This window comes from Natrix helvetica (assembly GCF_964273705.1).
Source record: "Natrix helvetica genome assembly, chromosome: 4".
In the NCBI taxonomy this organism is placed as follows: domain Eukaryota; kingdom Metazoa; phylum Chordata; class Lepidosauria; order Squamata; family Natricidae; genus Natrix; species Natrix helvetica.
In genome coordinates, this window is record NC_138550.1 from 68910735 (window position 1) to 68931431 (window position 20697).

Below are 20697 nucleotides of genomic sequence, written 5' to 3' on the forward strand. Positions count from 1 at the left end.
TCTCCTATCCAGTTTAGGACTGCACAGTCTCTTATTTGGGGCCTGGAATGTGTTGCTTTTTCTTTGGGAAGCTACAGTGCTGTTGCTGGAAATTTCCCACCCCACTTCTTCACCTGCACATTCCAACAAATAATTGACAATGTATCAAAGTTGTTGGCATTCCTATAGGCTTAATTGAATAAAAAGTAGCCATGCTACCTTTCATATTACTAGATGATTACTCTCTTATCTAACTATCTCCACATAAAAATATTTTTCTGACTTTTATCCCTATTAATTGTGCATTGATTTCCTGATCCAACACTGATCTTCTGACCATTAATTGCTGCATTGTTTGAGCTTGATAGACAACTCCTACAAATTTCCTAATAGCAGTTATGTCAACTAGGAGAGCAGAATAGTTAGGAACATCTACTAGTGTTCTATATGGATGTGGTTGCCCTATAGAATTAACACAAAAAAATGATGTCCTTATCATCATGGGGGATTGGAATGCTAAAAGTAGGAAGCCAGAAGATAACTGGAATAACAGGCACATTTGGCTTTGGAGTACAAAATAAAGCAGGACATAGGCTGATAGAATTTTGTTAAGAGAATACGATGGTCATAGCAAACACTCTTTTCCAACAACCCAAGAGACAACTCTACACATGGACATCATCAGATGGTCAACACAGAAATCAGATTATGGAGAAAGCTAGGGAGTTCCAGAAAAACATCTACTTCTTCTTCATTGACTATGTCAAAGCCTTTGATTGTGTGGATCACAACAAATTGTGGCAAGTTCTTAAAGAGATGGGAGTACAAACCATCTTATTTGTCTCTTGAGAAACATATGCCAGTCAAGAAGCAACAGTGAGAAGTGGAGACGGAACCACTGATTGGTTCAAAATTGGGAAAGGAGTCAGGCAAGGCTGTATACTGTCACTCTGCCTATTTAACTTATATGCAGAGCCCATCATGAGAAAGGTGGGACTAGATGAATCAAAATTTGGAATTAAGATTGCCAGGAGAAATATCAACAATCTCAGATATGCAGATGATAACACACTAATGCAGGGGTGGCGAACACGCGGCTCTCGAGCTGCATGCGGCTCCCGGCCAAAATGAATGCGGCTCTTTGCCTCTTATCATTATTTTGTATACTGTGGCTCTTTGCCAAGTTTGGATTTTGTCCCTTTCGGCGCTAAACCCGGAAGTACGGTCTTGCCCCGCCCCTGGCGACGCGACGACGCTTGCCTGCGCTCCACCAGCTCGGCTGGGAACGGAGACGTTTCTCTGCTCAGCAATGTCTTCAGTGGAGTGGTGGCAGCCTGGCAGGCTGAGCCTGCGTCCCTTTCAGGCGCTCCGCTCCGCTGAGGAAACGTCTCCGTTCCCAGCCGAGCTGGTGGAGCGCAGGCAAGCGTCGTCGCGTCGCCAGGGGCGGGGCAAGACCGTACTTCCGGGTTTAGCGCCGAAAGGGAGCGCGTGGTGTGGCTCTCTGACTCTCACAGTTTAAAATTTTGGCTCTTTTTGTCGAACTTGTTCGCCACCCCTGCACTAATGGCAGAAAATGAAGAGGAACTAATGAGCCTCTTAATGCGGGTGAAGGAGACTGCAAAAGTTGGCTTGAAACTCAACATTAAGAAAAGTAAGATCATGGCATCTAACACTCTCAATTCCTGGTAAATAGATGGGGAAGAAATGGAGGTAGTGACAGATTTTATTTTCCTGGGCTCCAAGATCACTGCAGCCAAGGGGACTGCACCCTAGAAATTAAAAGACGCTTGCTCCTGGGGAGGAAAACTATGGCAAATCTAGACAGCATACTAAAAAGCAGAGAAATCACCCTGCCAACAAAATTGTGTACATTGGGACCTCGGGTCACAAACGGCTCAGACCATGACCAAATCAGGTTCCAACCAAAAAAATCATAATTTTTTAAAAATTCTGGTCGCAAACACAAACTCGGGTAGCAATCAAACGCGGCTGCAGCTGATTTCCCCTTCTACGACATTTTTGTTTAAGCGCTAAATTTCCTGTTGTGTGTTAGGGACCCATATTGCATCAATTTTGCAATTAACCATGGCCTCTAATCAAGTGAAGAGTGGTAATGTTGGTGAGAAGATTTTAAAGAAAATTGAAATTGAAGTGAAGAAGGAAATTATTGAGAAGTATGAATGAGATGTGCGTGTTACCGAACTTGCTGCATAGTACAAGAAATCAAAGTCTACGATCTTGACTATTTTGAAGCAGAAAGAGGCTATTAAAGCACCTAATGTTGCCAGAGGAGTGACAATGATAACCAAATAGAGGCCTCAAGTGCTGGAAGAGGTGGAAAAAATATTGTTTTTTGCAAAATGTTTTTTTATTTTTATTTTCAAATTCATTCTTAAATATACATTCTTATAATTGTTACTTAACATATGTCAATTCATATCATTTTTCCACCTGTATATTTACATTTTGATATTTTCTTATCTCCCCTCCCCCCATTTTAATCGTGTCATCCGAGATATTTATTTCATGTTTTGTTCCTTTTTCTTTCTATTTATATCTTTTTTCAAGCCAGTCATAAAATCGCCCCCATGTCCTGTAATACACTGATTCCTCTTTGTCCTTTATTCTCAATGTCAACCTATTCATTTCTGCATAGTGTAATATCTTCTTTATTACCTCCCCTTCCGATGGGATTTTGTCTGCTTTCCAGTTTTGTGCAAATACAATTCTAGCTGCTGTTATTATTTGTACAATCAAATATGAATCTATAAAATACAAACATGGTTAGAGAAAATGATACATCAACCCGTATAGTTTAAGCCAGGGGTATTCTTATTGGGTATTCTACCAGAGAAATACAGGTAAAACTCTAAAAATTAGAATATCGTGCAAAAGTTCATTTATTTCAGTAATGCAACTTAAAAGGTGAAATTAATATATGAGATAAGACTCATTACATGCAAAGCAAGATAGTTCAAGCTGTGATTTGTCATAATTGTGATGATTATGGCTTACAGCTCATGAAAACCCCAAATCCACCATCTCAGAAAATTAGAATGTTACATGCAGTCAATAAAACAAGAATTGTACATAGAACAATATTGGACCTCTGAAAAGTATAAGCATGCATATGTACTCAGTACTTGGTTTGGGCCCCTTTTGCAGCAATTACTGCCTCAATGCGGCGTGGCATTGAAGCTATCAGCCTGTGGCAGCCTGTTATGGAAATCTTCTGGTAGACGGCTGCATTGACCCTGGTCTTAATGAACCACAGTGGTCCAAAGTCCTGTTGCTCAGTGATCCAAAGTCCTCTTTTCTGATGAGAGCAACTTTTGCCAAAAGCACCAAAAACTGGTTCAATGACCATCGGATTACTGTGCTTGATTGGCCTCTCCATTCTTCCTCCATACTCTGGGTCCTTGGTTTCCAAATGAAATGCAAAAGTTGCTCTCATCATAAAAGAGGACTTTGTACCACTGTGCTTCATTAAGACCAGGGGCAACACAGCCGTCTACCAGGAGATTTTGGAGCACTTCATGCTTCCTTCTGCAGACGAGATTTATGGGGATGGTGACTTCATTTTCCAGCTGCCCACACTGCCAAAAGTACCAAAACCTGGTTCAATGACTGTTGGATTACTGTGCTTGATTGGCCAGCAAACTCGCCTGACCTGAACCCCATAGTGAATCTATGGGGCATTGCCGAGAGACATGAGACCGAACAATGCAGAAGAGCTGAAGGCCGCTATTGAAGCATCTTGGTCTTCCATAACACCTCAACAGTGCCACAGGCTGATAGCTTCCATGCCACGCCGCATTGAGGTAGTAATTGCGGCAAAAGGGACCCAAACCAAGTACTGAGTACATATGCATGCTTATACTTTTCAGAGGCCCGATATTGTTCTATGTTCCTTGTTTTATTGATTGCATGTAATAGTCTAATTTTCTGAAATGGTGGATTTGGGGTTTTCATGAGCTGTAAGCCATAATCATCACAATTATGACAAATCACGGCTTGAGCTATCTTGCTTTGCATGTAATGAGTCTTATGAATGAATGAATGAAATTTAATTTGTTAGCCGCCCCCTCTCCAAAAGGACTCGGGGCGGCGTACAATAAAACACATACAATATACATATATATACAATACATATACAAATACAAATAAACACATACACATACATGTACCTGGAGGAGGTTATCTCATATATTAAGTTACATTACTGAAATAAATGGAACTTTTGCACGATATTCTAATTTTTAGAGTTTCACCTGTATTTCTCTGGTAGAATACCCAATAAGAATACCCCTGGCTTAAACTATACAGGTTGATGTATCATTTTCTCTAACCATGTTTGTATTTTAACCCAATAGCTTTTTGCGTCTCTACACATCCACCACATATGATAATATGTTCCTGGCAATTGGTGACATTTCCAACATTTAACTGATTTATCCTTAAACATTTTTGGTAATCTTTCAGATGTCATGTGCCATCTATAAAACATTTTATATAAATTCTCTTTATATGCTGTCGGCATTGTCAAATTATAATTCCTTTCCCATGGTTGTTGCCATTTTTCTAGTTCTATTGTAAATCCAAAGTTTTTTGCCCATCTTATCATTGTTTCTTTCTTTTTTTTTTATTAAAAGAGTTTTATACAAACAAATTTTCCCCCTTATCACCCCCCCCACCATACAATGTAAATCTCATACAGATGCTATGCCCCCCCAACCCCCCCCCGCAAAAATTCTCATTCAAATATTATACCAAATACTTTGCCCCCTCCCCTCCCCCCGTCTTAAAGTAAATTACTCGTTCACATATTGTACCCCCTCTCCTCCCAACAATCACAATATAAATTTCTCTTAGAGTAACAATAGCACATTAATCCCATCTTCTAAGCTAATTTAACACATATAACTCATAAATTTCTCCTAAAATAACAATATTTCAATAATCCCATCTTCTAGTTTATTTATACATATATATTGCCCCGCCCTCCACCCTAACCCTCCCCCACCTCCCACTCAAACCCACCCCCCTGACTTCCGCTGTATACCACTCTAACAATTCCAAGCATCCCATATATTATTTACTCAAATCATCTATCAATCTAAACATTCTTACCTAAAGGCTACATAGTACTTGCTAGTCTGGTATTTATTCTGTATGTAATCAATCCATTTTACCCATTCCTGTGTATAATTCTCCTGCTTCTGACCTTTTAAGAAAGCTGAGATTTTTGCCATTTCAGCGAACCCCGCCACCTTCTGAGTCCATTGACCAATTGTCGGTAAAAAATCTTTTTTCCAATGTTGCGCAATCAACAACCTAGCTGCTATGACCATATGCAAGACCAATTTTGTTTCCCCTTTGGTGAAATCCTTAGCTATACCCAATAAAAACATTTGCGGAGTGAATTGTATTCTTTTCTTAAATACATTCTGCATAACCCACCATATTTTTATCCAAAAAGCTTTAACCTTGTTGCAGGTCCACCATACATGAAAAAAGGTAGCATCTAAGCACCCGCATCTCCAACATTTTGGTTGAACATTTGGGTACATGCATGATAATTTTTTAGGATCTAAATACCATCTGTAAAACATTTTATAAAAGTTCTCCCTTAAATTCTGTGACTGTGTAAATTTAACATTCTGAACCCATATTTTTTCCCATGTTTCCAACATAACCACTTCACCAAAATTCTGAGCCCATTTAATCATACAATCCTTAACCAATTCACTTTCTGAGTCTCTTTCTAACAGTACATTATATATTCTTTTAACTTGTTTTGGGCCAGTCTCTTTTATCTGCTTAATCAGTTCCACTTCTTTATCCACAAAACCGACCCTACGATCTTCTTCCCATCTCTTCTGTAGCTGTATGTAATGTAACCAATTTAAAGTAATTCCTTCTTCCAACAGCTGTTCCAAAGTTTTTAACTTCCATTCATCCCCATCAGCGATAAGCACATCTTTATATAAACAACCCCCGAGTGACTTAATATTCATAATCCCCATGGTGTCTGCAAGATCCAATCAAAGCGGTATTTTATAATCCCAATTGGGCCGGTGCTTCTTCCATATTCTCATCAAGGCACTTCGGAGAACATGATTGTTAAACACTTTATCCACCCTATCTTCATAAAAAAGATATGCATGCCATCCCAGAACAAGATCATGGCCTTCTATATTCAGCAAATCCATTTTTGTTTTCCCAAACCAATCTGCTACATGCGTTAGTACCGCAGCTTCATAGTACAATCGAAGGTTTGGGAGTCTGAGGCCGCCTCTTATCTTGCATAATCTTCATCTTTACTCTCGGTTTTTTCTCCTTCCAAACAAATTTATTTAATGTTGTTTGCCAGTTTAACAAAGTTTTATCTGATTTAAGCACCGGTATCATCTGGAATAAAAAGATAAATCTAGGTAGAATGTTCATTTTAATTGCTGAGATCCTTCCAAGCAAAGACAATTGTAACTTTTTCCACACTTCAAGATCTTTCTGTATCTTTTGCCACAACACTTCATAGTTATTTAAGAAAAGTTTTCTATTTGATTCTGATATTTGTATTCCTAAATATTTGACTTTGGAAACTATTTCAAAACCTGCTAAACTTACAAGTCTCTTTCTTTGAATCTCTGTCATGTTTTTAACCATCATTTTCGTTTTGTTTTGATTTAGTCTAAACCCAGACACCATGCCAAATTCTACTATAATATTTTTCATCTGGATTATTGATTTCAAAGGATGTGAAAGGGTAACAACCAGATCATCGGCAAATTGGTACTTCCATATAGTGCTTTCCTTTTACTTTTTCCCATACTGCATATAAACCATTTCTTACATAGTGTCTCTGAAAATAACCATGTATTCTATTTTTCCCATACCACAAAAATGAGTGCAAACCCAGTTGCATATCGTGTCCCTCCAAGGATAATAATCTTGCATTTCTTAGTAATATCCATTCTTTTATCCACGTTAGAGCTGCTGCTTGACAGTATAATTCCCAATTCGGTACACCAAATCCACCTCTAATCCTAGAATCTTGTAGCATTCTTATATTAATTCTTGCTTTCCTTCCTTGCCAAATATATTTTCCTATTATTTTATTTTATTTTATTTTTTGAAATACTTTTTTCCAGTTTTATCGGTATTGTTTGGAATAAAAATAATATTCTTGGTAATATATTCATCTTAATTACCACTATTCTTCCCATTAGTGATAGCTGTAAGTTTTTCCATTTCTCTATATCCATTTCAATTTGATTTCTTAGTTTATAATAATTATCTTCCTTAATAGTTACACATCTTGAAGTCAACTGTATTCCCAAATATTTCTATTTGAATATCTATTACATTAGATATTTTTTTACTATTTGAATATCTAATTTGTCCATTATTTCTCTTTTCTGTTTTTCTGTTATATTTTTCACTAAAATTTTTCTTTTATCTTTATTAATTTTCAATCCTGCTACTCCTCCATACTCTTCTATTTGTTCTAGTAGTTTTGGACCTGTTTTTATTGGATCTTCAATAATAAATACCAAGTCATCTACAAATGCTTGCAATTTATATTCTTCCTTTTTAATTTTCATTCCTTTTATATCTTTATCTTGCCTTATCTTTCTGTTCAAAACTTCTTGTGTCAATATGAATAATAGTGGAGATAATAATAGTGGTGCCGCTATGGGCACCCTTGCCTCGTCCCTTTTCTAATAGGCACTTTTTCTGTCAAATCCCCATTTACCATCACTTTAGCCTGCTGTTCTTTATAAATAGTTTCAACCATATTTATGAATCCCTCCCCCAAATCCATCAATTGCAGCTGCATTATCATAACTTTCCAATTTACATTATCAAAAGCTTTCTGTGCACCCAAAAATAACAATGTCATTTGTTTCCCAGGGTGTACTTGTAATATTTTAATGAATTCAATATAATTCACATATTATCTCTAATTTGTCTCTTGGGTAAAAAGCCATTTTGATTTGAGTGTATAAATTCACTTAACAGTCTTTTGAGTCTTTCCACCATTATCTGCTAAGATTTTTATAAACCACGTTTAATAAAGAGATTGGTGTATAGTTCTTTATTTGCCGCAAGTATGTTTCTTATTTTGGGATAAGAGTTATATAGGCCTCCGACCAAGAATCCGGTATTTTTGCTTTCAGTAACAGCTCATTGAATACTTCTAGTATGATGTTGCTTAGCACATCTTGTAGTGTTTTGTAGAATTCCGCTGGTAATCCATCCGGACCTGGTGTTTCCCCCTTTTTTTTATCTTTTTATTGCTTCTATTACTTCCATCATAGTTATTCTCTCTTCTAGTGCCTTTTTAAATTTTTCTGGAACCTTAGGTATTTCCGCCTTCTCTAGATATTGTTTTATCTTTTCCACTGCCACTGTGTCTTGTTGGTATGATTCCTTATAATATTTTTCTATTATTTTTCCTTTTCTTCCCTTCTTGGTTTAATAGCTGTTTTATGATTTTTTTTTCTTTCTCTTTTTTCATCTTATACGCCAACCATCGTCCTGGTTTATTTGCGTTTGTCACTGCGTTAATTGGTTTGCTTAGCTGTGCTGAAATTTATTGCGCAGGTCTACAGTTCTTATCTGCAAGTGATTTAGTGCGCCTGCTCATTCACATTCCTTAACTTTCTCTTCTGATCTTCCGTTTGCCTGCCGAAGGTGGCAGGCACATAGCTCTTGCCAAAATGTAGTTAATTGAGTTAGCACTTTTGTATTTTTATTTTCTTTTGTATTAGAAATGTTTTTATTAGAACATGCTTCGGGTTTATTTTCGCTTATTCAAAAGTATGCTCAAGGAGAAAGCCATGGTCCACGCTTTGTTAATTCAGGGTGGAACTACCCCCTAACAGCGTTTTCAAAGAAATTTTGTCTTATGGCTTTTACTTGATCTGCCACTTCTTCGTTTTCCATTAAATTCAATATATGTTTTTCTAGGTCTATCAAATTTTTAATTTTAACATTTTGTGAGTTTCTTTGTAGTTCTATTTCCAGTCTCCTGTGTTCCTCCTCTATCTTCTTTCGTGTTTGTCTGTTTTGTTTGTTTCTTTTTCCTAAATAAGTCGTTACTAGTCCTCTAGTATATGCCTTGCTGGTATCCCACACATTCTGTAGGGATGTGTCCTTATTCTCTTTTTTAAAAAGTTCAATTCTTTTTCCATATATTGCTGAAATTCTTTTTCATTTAATAGATTTTGATTTAATGTCCATCTCATTTTTTTCTCTGACCTTTCTATGTCATTATTATTGTATTGTAGTCTGCCCATATACTTGTTTCTATATCAATCTTTTGTGTTTTAGCAAGTAGATCTATTGTTGTCCTAATCATATCTATTCTTGACCACGACATGTATCTATTTGAGTAAAATGTATATTGTTTTTCTCTCAAGTGTCTTCTTCTCCAAACATCTTGTAGACTTAATTCTTCCATCATTGTAAAGAATGTTTTAGGCAGTATTCTCCTTAACTTCTTATTCAACTTTGCAGTTTTATGATCCAGTTCATTATTTCCTATTGCATTAAAGTCCCCTAATATGCATATTTCTTCATATTCATATCCTATTATCTTTTTGTGGAGTTTTCCATAAAATTCTTCTTGATTGTCATTTGGCGCATATATTGCCACCATCAATATTTTTTTATTATTCATCATTATTTCCACTCTCAATATTCTTTCTTCTTCATCTTCAAATATTTGCTTTGATTGTATTGTTTTTTTTAATATACAGTGCCACACCTCTTTTGCTTTGATCGGCAAGTGTCATATGCAGCTTTCTCAATTTCGGATAATCCAAATATTTTTGTGTTGTTTTTTAATATGTACTTCTTGCAGGCATATTTTATCTAATTTCAATTTCTCTAATTTATTAAATGTCCATTTATGTTTAATGAAATTATTTTTATTTCTTTTTCCATGTCTTAATTATTTGTTGTTTTAGTTGATGTAGTCACTCTCATCTCCATTTATTCTTTCATCTCTTTTGCTCTTGCTCCTTCTTTTAACACCCATACTTCTTGTTCTTTAGCTAGTTGTCTGTTTTTTCTCCCCTTCTTGTAGTTTTGTTTCTCTTTCCTCTCTCCGTCTCTCTTCTTCTTGTGGTCCAAAGTATTGTTCATAAAATAACTCTGCCTTCTCTACTGTATCCAGTCTATGTCTTTGTTCCTGCCAAGTTATTAGTATCCCTTCTGGTATTAACCATCTGAAGTTGATTCCTTTTTTTTATTAGGCATTTGGTCAGGAATTGATATTCTTTTCTTAGATCTCTTACCCTTCTTGGCACTTCTTTAAAGACTATTATTTATTTAGATTTGTATTTTATTGTAGTGTGGTTTGCAGTATCTCTGTTCTCAGTGTTTTCTTAGTAAATCTTACATGTACCTCTCTAGGTAATTCATTTCTTATAGCATATCTTGTATGGACCCTGTAAGTTTCATCAATCCTGCTTAGCATCATTTCCTTGGGTACTTCCAGTCCATCCGCCAATATGTCAATGATTTTTTTCTGCTAGATTCTCTTCCTTTTCCTCTTCGATACTTTGGAATCTTAAATAAAAATCAGCCTTGTCTATTTCCCGCAAAATCTGTCTATAATCCATCTCCTCCATTTTCTTCTCTGTTATTTCCACCTTCCACTTTCTCTGCTCATTTTTTCCCATTATCTCTTTAACTTCTTTCAGGTCTTCATCCACTTTGTCCATTCTTTCTTTGAGGTCTTCATGCATAGCATGTAACATACTCTTTAACTCCATACTAGTTTTATCTTGTTGTGTTGTATTTGATGATTTTTGTACTGTAGGGCTGGAGGTTGTTGCTGTCAAATGAGGAATATGCTGTTATTTTCTTCATCTTGTTGATTTGTTTTTATAATCCAAATATCAAAAAAGAAAACAGAAGAGGAAGAAAAACCAAATTTTGAAGGTTGCCTCGGCTGGTGGGACAAGCTTCAGGTTCTTGTTACCTTAATCCAATTGTAGTAGCAAAGTAAAAAGAGAAAAAGAAGAAGAAGAAGAAAAGACCTAATTCCAACAAAAAGGACAACAAAAAATAGTAAAAAATTGACCACAATTGTAAAATAAATATGTCTTTAGTCCCCCTTATTTCCTCCAAGCTTGAGATTCTTGTTACCTTAATCCAATTGCAGTGGAAGGTAGAAAGACAAAAACATAAACAAAAATAATAACAACAAAAAACCAAATTCCTACACAGAGAGAAAAAGTAGTTTAAAAAATTGACCACAATTATAAAATAAAAATATATCTTTAATCCCCCTTGTTCCCTCCAACTCTAACAGTAGGCGAGAAAAGGAGGAAAGAAAAAGGAGAAAGAAAAAAATAAAAATCCAGTAAGTACTCACTAAATGGAAAATTACAAGGAAAAATCAAGAAAGAAATTGATTTAAAAAAAGGAACCAAGTACAGATCCGCCTAAAGAAAATAACTTCCATTTTAATATAAGCAAAAGCTCCACAGTCCCAAAAAGTTCCAAAACAATTCCAGAGCTCCAAAGTTATAATGAGGAAAGTGGAAAACAAAAGTGCCAAAGATGAATCCACAGCTGGTGTTTTGTCTCATGTAGCAGTTTTTATCACCACTTTGTTATGCATTTGTTCAAGGTCATTTTTATTCTCTCTGTTGCCACTAGAATGGCACTGTTGTTACTTAAGAGTATTGGGGGGGGGGGAGAGAAAATTCCAAGAGCAATCTCAGAGTTCAATTTCTTCAAATATCAATATCAAAATTTAAAAATTTCACTGGCAATCAACTCTATCCAGACTGCTTTCTATTTCTCCAAACACCCTCCCAAAACTATTTGATGAATCCTTTATTTATATTGGCGTTTGTGTCTCCACTGCTAATCTACTCCCCCCCCCCCACTTTAGCCTTCTCTCTTTGTTCTCAGTCAGTCAATCAGGGAGAAAAAAACAAACTTTTGAATACAATTTGCCCCAGAGCATTATCACAATCTCACCCACTCTTCCTTCTCTCTTTTGTGAAGCCGCCTCAACTCTTGACAGCGCGCAATGGCTGTCTTCCTTCCCATCTAGGTCAAAAGCTATTGCATACGTTCCAGGGGGTTTGCGATCCCCTTCACCTCTGCCCATGCTCTCATTCCTCACTTTCCCTACAAGACAGTTCCAGGCTCAGATGAGCCTCCCAGAGTGGTGGGATATCGCCGCTCCTCCGGACCCCCGAAGTTCACATGCGTACCGTTGAGATGCTGGCCCCTCCTCTAAAAAACTATCGTTAGTATGGTTGAATGAGAAGCAACTTGCAGGTGATAGCATAAGCAAGACGATCATATGCGAAAAATCTAGGAAGATATATGGCAATTTGCGCCAGAAATACCATTCTTTGAGTGGAGAAAGTGATTAATTTAAAGCCAATAAAGGATGGTTTGAAAACTTTCATAAGAGAAGTGGTTTTCATAGTGTTGTAAGGCATGGAGAGGCTGCTAGTTCTGACGCTGCTACTGTGGAAGCATTCGCAAAAGATTTCATTAAATTAATGGAGGCTGAAGGATATATCCTGCAACAAGTGTTTAACTGTGATGAGAAGGGATTGTTTTGGAAAAAGATGCCGAAGAGGACCTACATCACACAGGAGGAGAAGGCTATGCCCGGTGACAAGCCAATGAAGGACAGATTGACCCTTTTGCTGTGTGCGAATGTAAGTGGCGATCTAAAAATAAACTGCTACTCATCTACCAATACAAGAACCCTCATGCATTCAAGCACCACAGTGTGAACATGGCCAGTCTGCCCGTGGTGTGGAGGGCTAATATGAAGGGTTGGGTCACAAGGAACTTATTTTTGGAATGGCTGCACGAGATGTTCACTCCCACTATTAGGAAATACCTTTCTGACAATCATCTGCCTGAAAGGTGCTTTTTTCTGATGGACAATGCACCGGCACACCCTCCAGGTTTGGTTGATCATATGGACAATGAGTCAAGTTTCACTGAGGTCAAGTTTCTCCTCCAAACACGAATCCTACTCTGCAACCCATGGACCAGCAAGTTATTTCCAACTTTAAGAAGCTGTACACTAAGAGACTCTTCACTAAGTGTTTTAATGTGACTGAAGAGATGTTTTTGACCCTAAAGGAGTTCTGGAAAAACCATTTTAATATTGTTCATTACATCAACCTCATTGACAAAGCCTGAGAAGACGTCACATACCAGACCTTGAACTCAGTGTGGAAGAAATGTGGGGCTGAATGCATTGCTGAATTAAATTTCGAAGGATTTGAGCCCCCTGTTATGGAGGAGATGTCCATGGGTAAGAGCATGGGTCTTGAAGTCGACAGTGACGATATTGAGAAACTGGTCAAAAATCATGATGAGGAACTGACAACGGACGAACTCATTTCACTCCAGAATTAGCAGCATAAGGTGCTCACTGAGGAGCAGTCATTGGGGGAAGAAGATGAAAGGCAGGTGATTAAAAGTGATGTGCTGAAAGACATCATAGGAAAATGGAATGAGTGCCAGAATTTCTTTGAAAAGCACCACCCCAACAAAACTCTCATGAATAGAATGTTGAACATGATGAATTATCATTCATCTCTCATTTCCGTAAAGTTTTGATACGCAGGAAAAGACAAGTCACATTATATCGGTTTTTGGTGACTAAACGGTTAAAAAAACAGGAAACCCCTGATCCAGAAATGACCAAATTGGGTAGCAGCCAAGGTTGTGGAACGAATTGTGGTTGTGACCTGAGGTCCCACTGTATAATCATAACTATATAGGCTATGGTTTTCCCAGTTGCAATGTATGGCTGTGAAAGTTGGACTGTAAGAAAGGCTGAGCACCAAAGAATTGAGACCTGGAGAAGACTCCTGCAAGTCCCTTGGACTGCAAGACGATCAAACCTGTCAGTCCTAGAGGAGATCAACCCTGACTGCTCTTTAGAAGACCAGATCCTGAAGATGAAACTTAAATACTTTGGTCACCTAATGAGAAGGTAGGACTCACTGGAGAAGAGCCTAATGCTGGGAAAGACTGAGGGCAAAAGAAGAAGGGGACGACAGGGAATGAGGTAGCTGGATTGAGTCACTGAAGCAGTTAAGTGTGAGCTTAAATTGACTCCAGAGGATGGTAGAGGACAGGAGGTCCTGGAGGAACATTGTCCATGGGGTAGCGATAGGTCAGATACAACTTCGCAAATAACAACAACCACAACAACAATGCTTTTTTAATTAATTCTCAGACTATTTTTAAAATAAAAACTGTCTTGTTGCTTCTTGAAGATTAGCACACTTAATAGGTTATATTGACCACAGTTTATATGATTAGATGCAGGTAGTCCTTGTTTAACAATCATAAAAACTACATCATGGAAAACTACATAACCATAACTGGGTTTACAGTTTTATTTCAGCTTTCATTTCTCCCCTACTTCCCTGCCCTTTGGAATGTTCATTGTGGCCCTGAGATAATTGGCAAGAAGGCAATTAGTGTTTGTATTTACATTTTTTTTAGATTAAGCGAAAGAGAGTAAGCAGCACACAATGGGGGATACATATTGAAAGAATGTACTAGTGCCAGCTGTTTGCCTAATATGCTCCCAGCTTTTTCCTCTCCATTGTGTTCTGTGAGTGGAGGAAGAAAAAAAGGGTCAGACATAGGAAAGATTAGCACTTGGCCTTTGATAAGTGAGGTCTACCGATACTATGGTTCTAATGAAATGGACTGTCATCCACTTTTATGTTAGATTTTGATATTTAAAATATCTTTGCTGCAATATAGTTACCACCTGGAAAATATCTTTTTATATAGTTTTTTTATATGACACACTAACATTTAATTATTTCCATTATGAATATGAATATGTCATTGCAGTTTCCTTTTTTCATTATTTATAGGGATTGATCTGTCAGAATGCCTGCAGTATCCAGATTTCAGTGTTGTCGTTCTTTACAAAAAAGTTATAGTTGCTTTTGGTTTTATGGTGCCAGATGTCAAATATAATGAAGCATATATATCTTTCCTTTTCGTTCATCCTGAGTGGAGACGATCAGGGATAGCAACTTTTATGATATATCATCTTATTCAGGTACTTTGAAATGATTCTGTTATCCTGAGAAATATGACTTGACTTATTCATTGTTCAGCTTTTTCAAAATTAAGGGGGTTATTTACCTATTTTTCTATTTTACTTTTTGGCCTTGATGTAGCACCTGAAAAAATACCGATAGAGGAGCATATTTGTAGCTCAGGGTTGAAATGAGGGGTCTTTGGTGCTCTCAGCTTGATTTTTTTCTTGCAGATTTTTAATTATCTAAACTACCATGTTTTCCTGAAAATAAGACCTATCCAAAAAATCAGGCCTAGCTTGATTTTTACATGTACCCAATATAACCCCTACCCCCCCATATAAGCCCCATATAAGCCAGTGCAGCAGTTCAAGCAATCAAATGTCTCTCTGTAAGAGAGAGAGAGAGAGACAGAGAGAAAAAGAAATGGCGGAGGGGAACCAAGTAAGGCCGTGATGGTGAACCTATGGCACGTGTGCCACAAGTGGCACGCGGAGCCATTTGTCAGGGCACGCGAGGCGCTGCCCTGTCAGCTGAGTTCACCTTTTTAAAAGCTATTTTTCGCCTTTCCCAGGCTCCAGAGGCTTTATAGGAGCCTGAGGAGGGCGAAAAGAGCCCCCCGCCCCCCCGGAGGCTTCAGGGACCGTCCCTGAAGCCTTCAGAACGCTTAAAACCACCCTCCGAGCAAACCGGCTTGGAGGGTGGTTTTAAGCCCTCCGAAGGCTTCAGGGACCGTCCGAGGCTTCCCTGATGCCTTCGGAGCGCTTAAAACCACCCTCCGGGCAACTCCGGTTTGCTCAGAGGGTGGTTTTAAGCCCTCCGAAGGCTTCAGGGACCGTCCGAGGCTTCCCTGATGCCTTCGGAGCACTTAAAACCACTCTCCGGGCAACTCCGGTTTGCTCGGAGGGTGGTTTTAAGCGTTCCGAAGGCTTCAGGGACCGTCCGAGGCTTCCCTGATGCCTTCGGAGCGCTTAAAACCACCCTCCGAGCAACCCGGAAGTCACTTCCAGTTTGCTCGGAGGGTGGTTTTAAGCGTTCTGAAGGCTTCAGGGACCGTCCGAGGCTTCCCTGATGCCTTCGGAGCGCTTAAAACGACTCTCTGAGCAACCACGAAGTCACTTCCGGTTTGCTCGGAGGGTGGTTTTAAGCGCTCCGAAGGCTTCAGGGAAGCCTCTGGACAGTCCCTGAAGCCTCCGGAGGGCCTCCAGGGGGTCGGGGGAGGCTCTTTTCGCCCTCCCCAGGCTCCTATAAAGCCCCTGGAGCCTGGGGAGGGCAAAAAAAACATGTAAAAATGGGGTTGGGTCGCGCGTTTTGCGCGCATGCGCACGGGGTCGCGCGTTGCATTATGGGTGTGGCACGCCCGCACTCGACCCCCCTGCACTCCCCCCCACTTTTGGCACGCGAGCCAAAAAAGGTTCGCCATCACTGAAGTAAGGGGACCAAGCCTCCTCTGCCCAGAAGCAACGTGCAGCCTCTCACAGTAACGAGAATTGCAGGCAATTCTGGAAGTCTGTGGGAAGCAATTATGCCTGCAATTCTCGTTACTGTGGGAGGCTGCACATTGTGAAGAACGAAGGGAGGCGATGGGGGGATTGGGGGACAAAGCAAGGCAGCGGGTGTGGAGCTGCCCCTCACACCCCACACCGGCTTACCTGAAGGCCCTTCAGCGAGGCCACCCATGCCAAACCCTCACCACCACCCCACCCAACCCCCAGGGCAGCTACATCTCTTCACTAACCTGCTTTCCAACTCCGTTCTCCGCTGCCGCATGCAGGGCAACTAAAGTAATCTGTGGGACTACAGTAAAAAAAATACAGTAGTTCAGACCTTCCAACTTTGGGATAATATTTTTCATGAGAAGTTGGAAGGTCTGAACTATTTCTTTAACTGTAGTCCCACAAACTACTTTTCTTGCTCTGCACATTCAGCAGAGAACGAAACTGGAAAGCAGTTTAGTGAAGGGATGTGGCTGTCCCAGGGGGGGGGGGGTTGAGGTGTGTGTGTGTGTTAGTAGTTAGAGAAAGAAAAAGAGCACATCACTGCCAGCCCTTTTATAATTCTCAGAGGTTGGATCTGATTGCTCACTCCCTCTTCCTCTCTGCACTGCACCACTGGCAGCAATGGAAGGCAGCGGCAGCGGGGGGGGGGGAGGGAGGAAAGAGAGATGATCCCAGCTGCCTGACTCAGAGGAGGCTTGTGCAGTGGCACCGGCAGCAGGCAGAGGCATGGGGGGAGGCAGATGATCCAGATGCCGTGTGTTTGTTCTTGTTTGGTGCAGCCGCAGGCAAGCCGAGAGACAGTGGGATGGAGTGGGCAGTGTGTTCAGATCGCCTCTGCCTCAGCACAGAATGACTTTTGCCTGTCTCTTTCTTCGGGGCTTCTGCTTGTTGGGCCACTTCCCAAAGCCGACAGCTCTGCAGCCAGTTGCTTTGCTTTTTCCTTTTTTATCAGGGGAGGCTTGCATGGTGACACCAGGAGCAGGTGGAGGCAGAGGCATGGGAGAGGTAGAGGCAATCCCAACACGCTGGAAACTTCGTCCCCCTGTCTCTTGTCTTGCCTGCGGCTGCGCCTAACAAGCACCAGCACAGGGTGTCTGGATCGCCTGCCTCCCCCATGCTTCTGTCTGTTGCCGGTGCTGCCACACAAGCAGGAAAAAGAGTGAAAAACCAAAGCAGCTGGCTGCAGAGCTGCCGGCTTCAGGGAAGCAGCCCAATGAACAGAAGCCCGTGTCCAGAAAGAGAAGAGCAAAAGTCATGCTGCCATCTGCATGTGGTTTGCTCCATTGTCCCTCAGCTGTGGAACCCAACCAGGAAGTTGAAGGGCAGAGTCATGCACAGTGCCTGCGAAACCTTTCCCACCTCCCACCGGGTTAACACACAGCTTCTTGCCTTCGCTCTTGCTCCCACCCGCTCTCAGAGCCCTTGCTGTTTTCCCCCACCTGGCCCACTTTTGCAGCATTGGGTGTGGGAAAAGAGAAAGAAAGGTCCCTGAAGCCTTCGGAGCACTTAAAACGACCCTCCAAGCAAACCGGAAGTGACCCAGTTTGCTTGGAGGGTCATTTTGACTGCTTCGGAGGCTCCAGGGAAGCCGCCTGAAGGTCCCTGAAGCCTCCAGAGGGCTTCCGGGGGGGCGGGGGAGGCTGTTTTCGCCCTCCCCATTCTCCTATAAAGCCTCTGGAGCCCCATGGTCCTATAAAGCCTCTGCGAAAAAAGTATGAAAAAATGGGGGTGTCGCACCTGTAGTGCGCGCATGCGCACTGGGGGGGGGTCGCACATTCCATTATGGGTGCGGCACGTCTGCAAATGACCCCCCTGCGCTTCCCCCACTTATGGCACGCGAGCCAAAAAAGTTTCGCCATCACTGATCTATACTGTAGTTAATAGACAAGATGTGGAAAGTTGACTTTTTACAGTTGTTAATTGATTTTAATATTTTGGAACTCTGCTTGGATTCTTTGATGACAATTAGATAAGAATATTTACTTATTTGAGCTGTTTATTAAGGGTTTTGTGATGAAGAGTTTTATACTTGTTAATGAAAGGGGTAAAGAGATTATGAAATTGTTTACATATGTCATGATGATGGGAAATCTTTTTCTTAAAATGAGAGGTGTGCATTTTCTTCCTCCCCTCTTTCTTTTCTTTTTTCTTTATTGTTCCTTCTCAAAATGTAAATTATTGTTAAAAAAAGTTTCAGGACTGTAATGCAATTCTAAAAGTAATAGCAGACCCACACATGCAACCAAAAGTATGGATCCAATATGTAGATATCTTTGTCATAATAAAGCAAAAATTAGAGAAGACACTTGAAAAATTAACATCTTCAAAGGAATATATTTCACAAGGTAAGAAGAAAAAAAGGTGTTCTACAATTCCTGGATATCCTCCTCTGCAGAGGAAATGGTGCAAACTAGAAGCACAAGTCTATTGAAAAACCAGCCACATGCTCCACTATCAAACTAACAACCCAAACACCCACAAGAAGAGCTGTGTAAGAACATTATTCAGACAAGTACAAACACATTGCAGAAACCAGAAAAAGAAAATAGACCACTTATATAACATCTTCCAACAAAATAGATACTCACATAACTTTGTCAAAAAGCTTGGGACCACTCAACCCACTATAGCGCAACTAATACAAGGCATGAAAAGGATAACACTGTAATATATCAAAAACATCTGATATAAGCCCTTGTCATGACTGCAGCATCTTCTCCAAAACATTTAAAGTAATATGTCAGTTTATTTTTAAAAAATGGTTCATTTCTCCAAATGTGCCATTCTTGAGATTTCCTTAAATGACTATCAGTAGTCTGAAGTTCTCTTTGTCCTTCTTACTTGTTAATGTTGTACTAAGAACTCAGTTTCAGTGCCAATGTTTCACTCCTTACAAGGGAACAACATGAATAGTGTTAAATGAAAGCTAATGTAGGATCTGGTATTTCTACTGACTTAAGTTATTTACCTTATTAAGAAAAGGAATCATGTAACCGTCTTAATATAATTGTTTTTTCTTTTCTTTTTTACAGACTTGCATGGGAAAAGATGCAACTCTCCATGTCTCTGCTAGTAATTCTGCAATGCTGTTATATCAGAAGTTTGGATTTAAAACTGAGGAATATATTTTAGATTTTTATGACAAATACTATCCTTTAGATAGTAAGGAATGCAAACATGCCTTCTTCCTGAGATTGCGACGATAATACATAAGCTTAGTAGATAGGTTTGTAGAAGACCTGTCAGTAAAGGGAAATTTAGCTTAGAATGCTCCTCAGTGCTCTGTTTTATTCATTTGTAATAAACTGGATATCTGCTGTTCAGCTTTTCTGAGAATTCTTTGACATTTCTGAGAAGATGAATTCTTGACAAGAAAAATCCATTCAAAATTTTTTAAAAATGCAATTTATTGTAGAGGTGAAATTGGATTAATATTTTTGTGAAGAACCTTATCCCTACCCACCAAAGAATTCCCCGCCCCTAAACCACCCAAGCATCCACACAACAGACCAAGTAGTGCTGTCCAATAGCTCACTGATGGTGGCCGTTTAGTTCATTATTGAGTGCAATTATAGCTCTGGGATAAAAGCTATTCAGAAGACGTGTGATCCTAGTTTTAATTGTTCTGTATCTTCTGCCAGAAGGCAGCAGTCTAAAAAGATTGTAAGCAGGATGGGAAGAGTCTCTGAGAATGTTACGCAACTTCCTCAAACAGCGAGATGCGAAGATGTCATCCAGGGCTGGTAGCTGGAGCCCAGTGATATTCTGGGCAGTTTTAATGATTCACTGTAGAATCTTACTAACACTGATGATGTTACCTAGTTTGGGTAATGAAATGTCTGCAAGAAAACTATCAAGTTCAGACAGCCCCAAGACCCCTAATGACAGAATAGTAGTAGCAACCGTTTTCCAAATATTAAATACTTGACTCAAGTACAATACCACTTTTAGTAAGCAGGAACTTATTTTTCCTCTCACCTATTGAAGTTCACAGTTGTGTATCTTTCAGTAAGAAAAAGAGTTTATGAAATAGAACTTTTTTTGTTCTGAATCCAGAACCTAGCAGCTCTGTTTGGGACATTCAATTGGAGTAAGCTTGCCAGTAAGCCAGCCCTATGCCTTGAAGAGGTTTACATCTGATACACTGG

General features: G+C 39.7%; 1 protein-coding gene across 3 annotated transcripts in view; it reads left to right on the plus strand.

Moving 5' to 3' along the window:
• The window catches only part of KAT14 (lysine acetyltransferase 14), a 98036-nt gene extending 78164 nt beyond the window's left edge, over nucleotides 1–19872 (plus strand). For all 3 annotated transcript variants that reach the window (XM_081950464.1, XM_081950463.1, XM_081950465.1), the window contains 2 exons: nucleotides 14880–15070; nucleotides 19582–19872. In XM_081950464.1, the coding sequence (XP_081806590.1) occupies nucleotides 14880–15070; nucleotides 19582–19755 (365 nt within the window). In that variant the 3' untranslated portion in view covers nucleotides 19756–19872. The remainder of the gene's footprint in view (nucleotides 1–14879; nucleotides 15071–19581) is intronic.
• The last annotated feature ends 825 nt before the right edge of the window (nucleotides 19873–20697 follow it).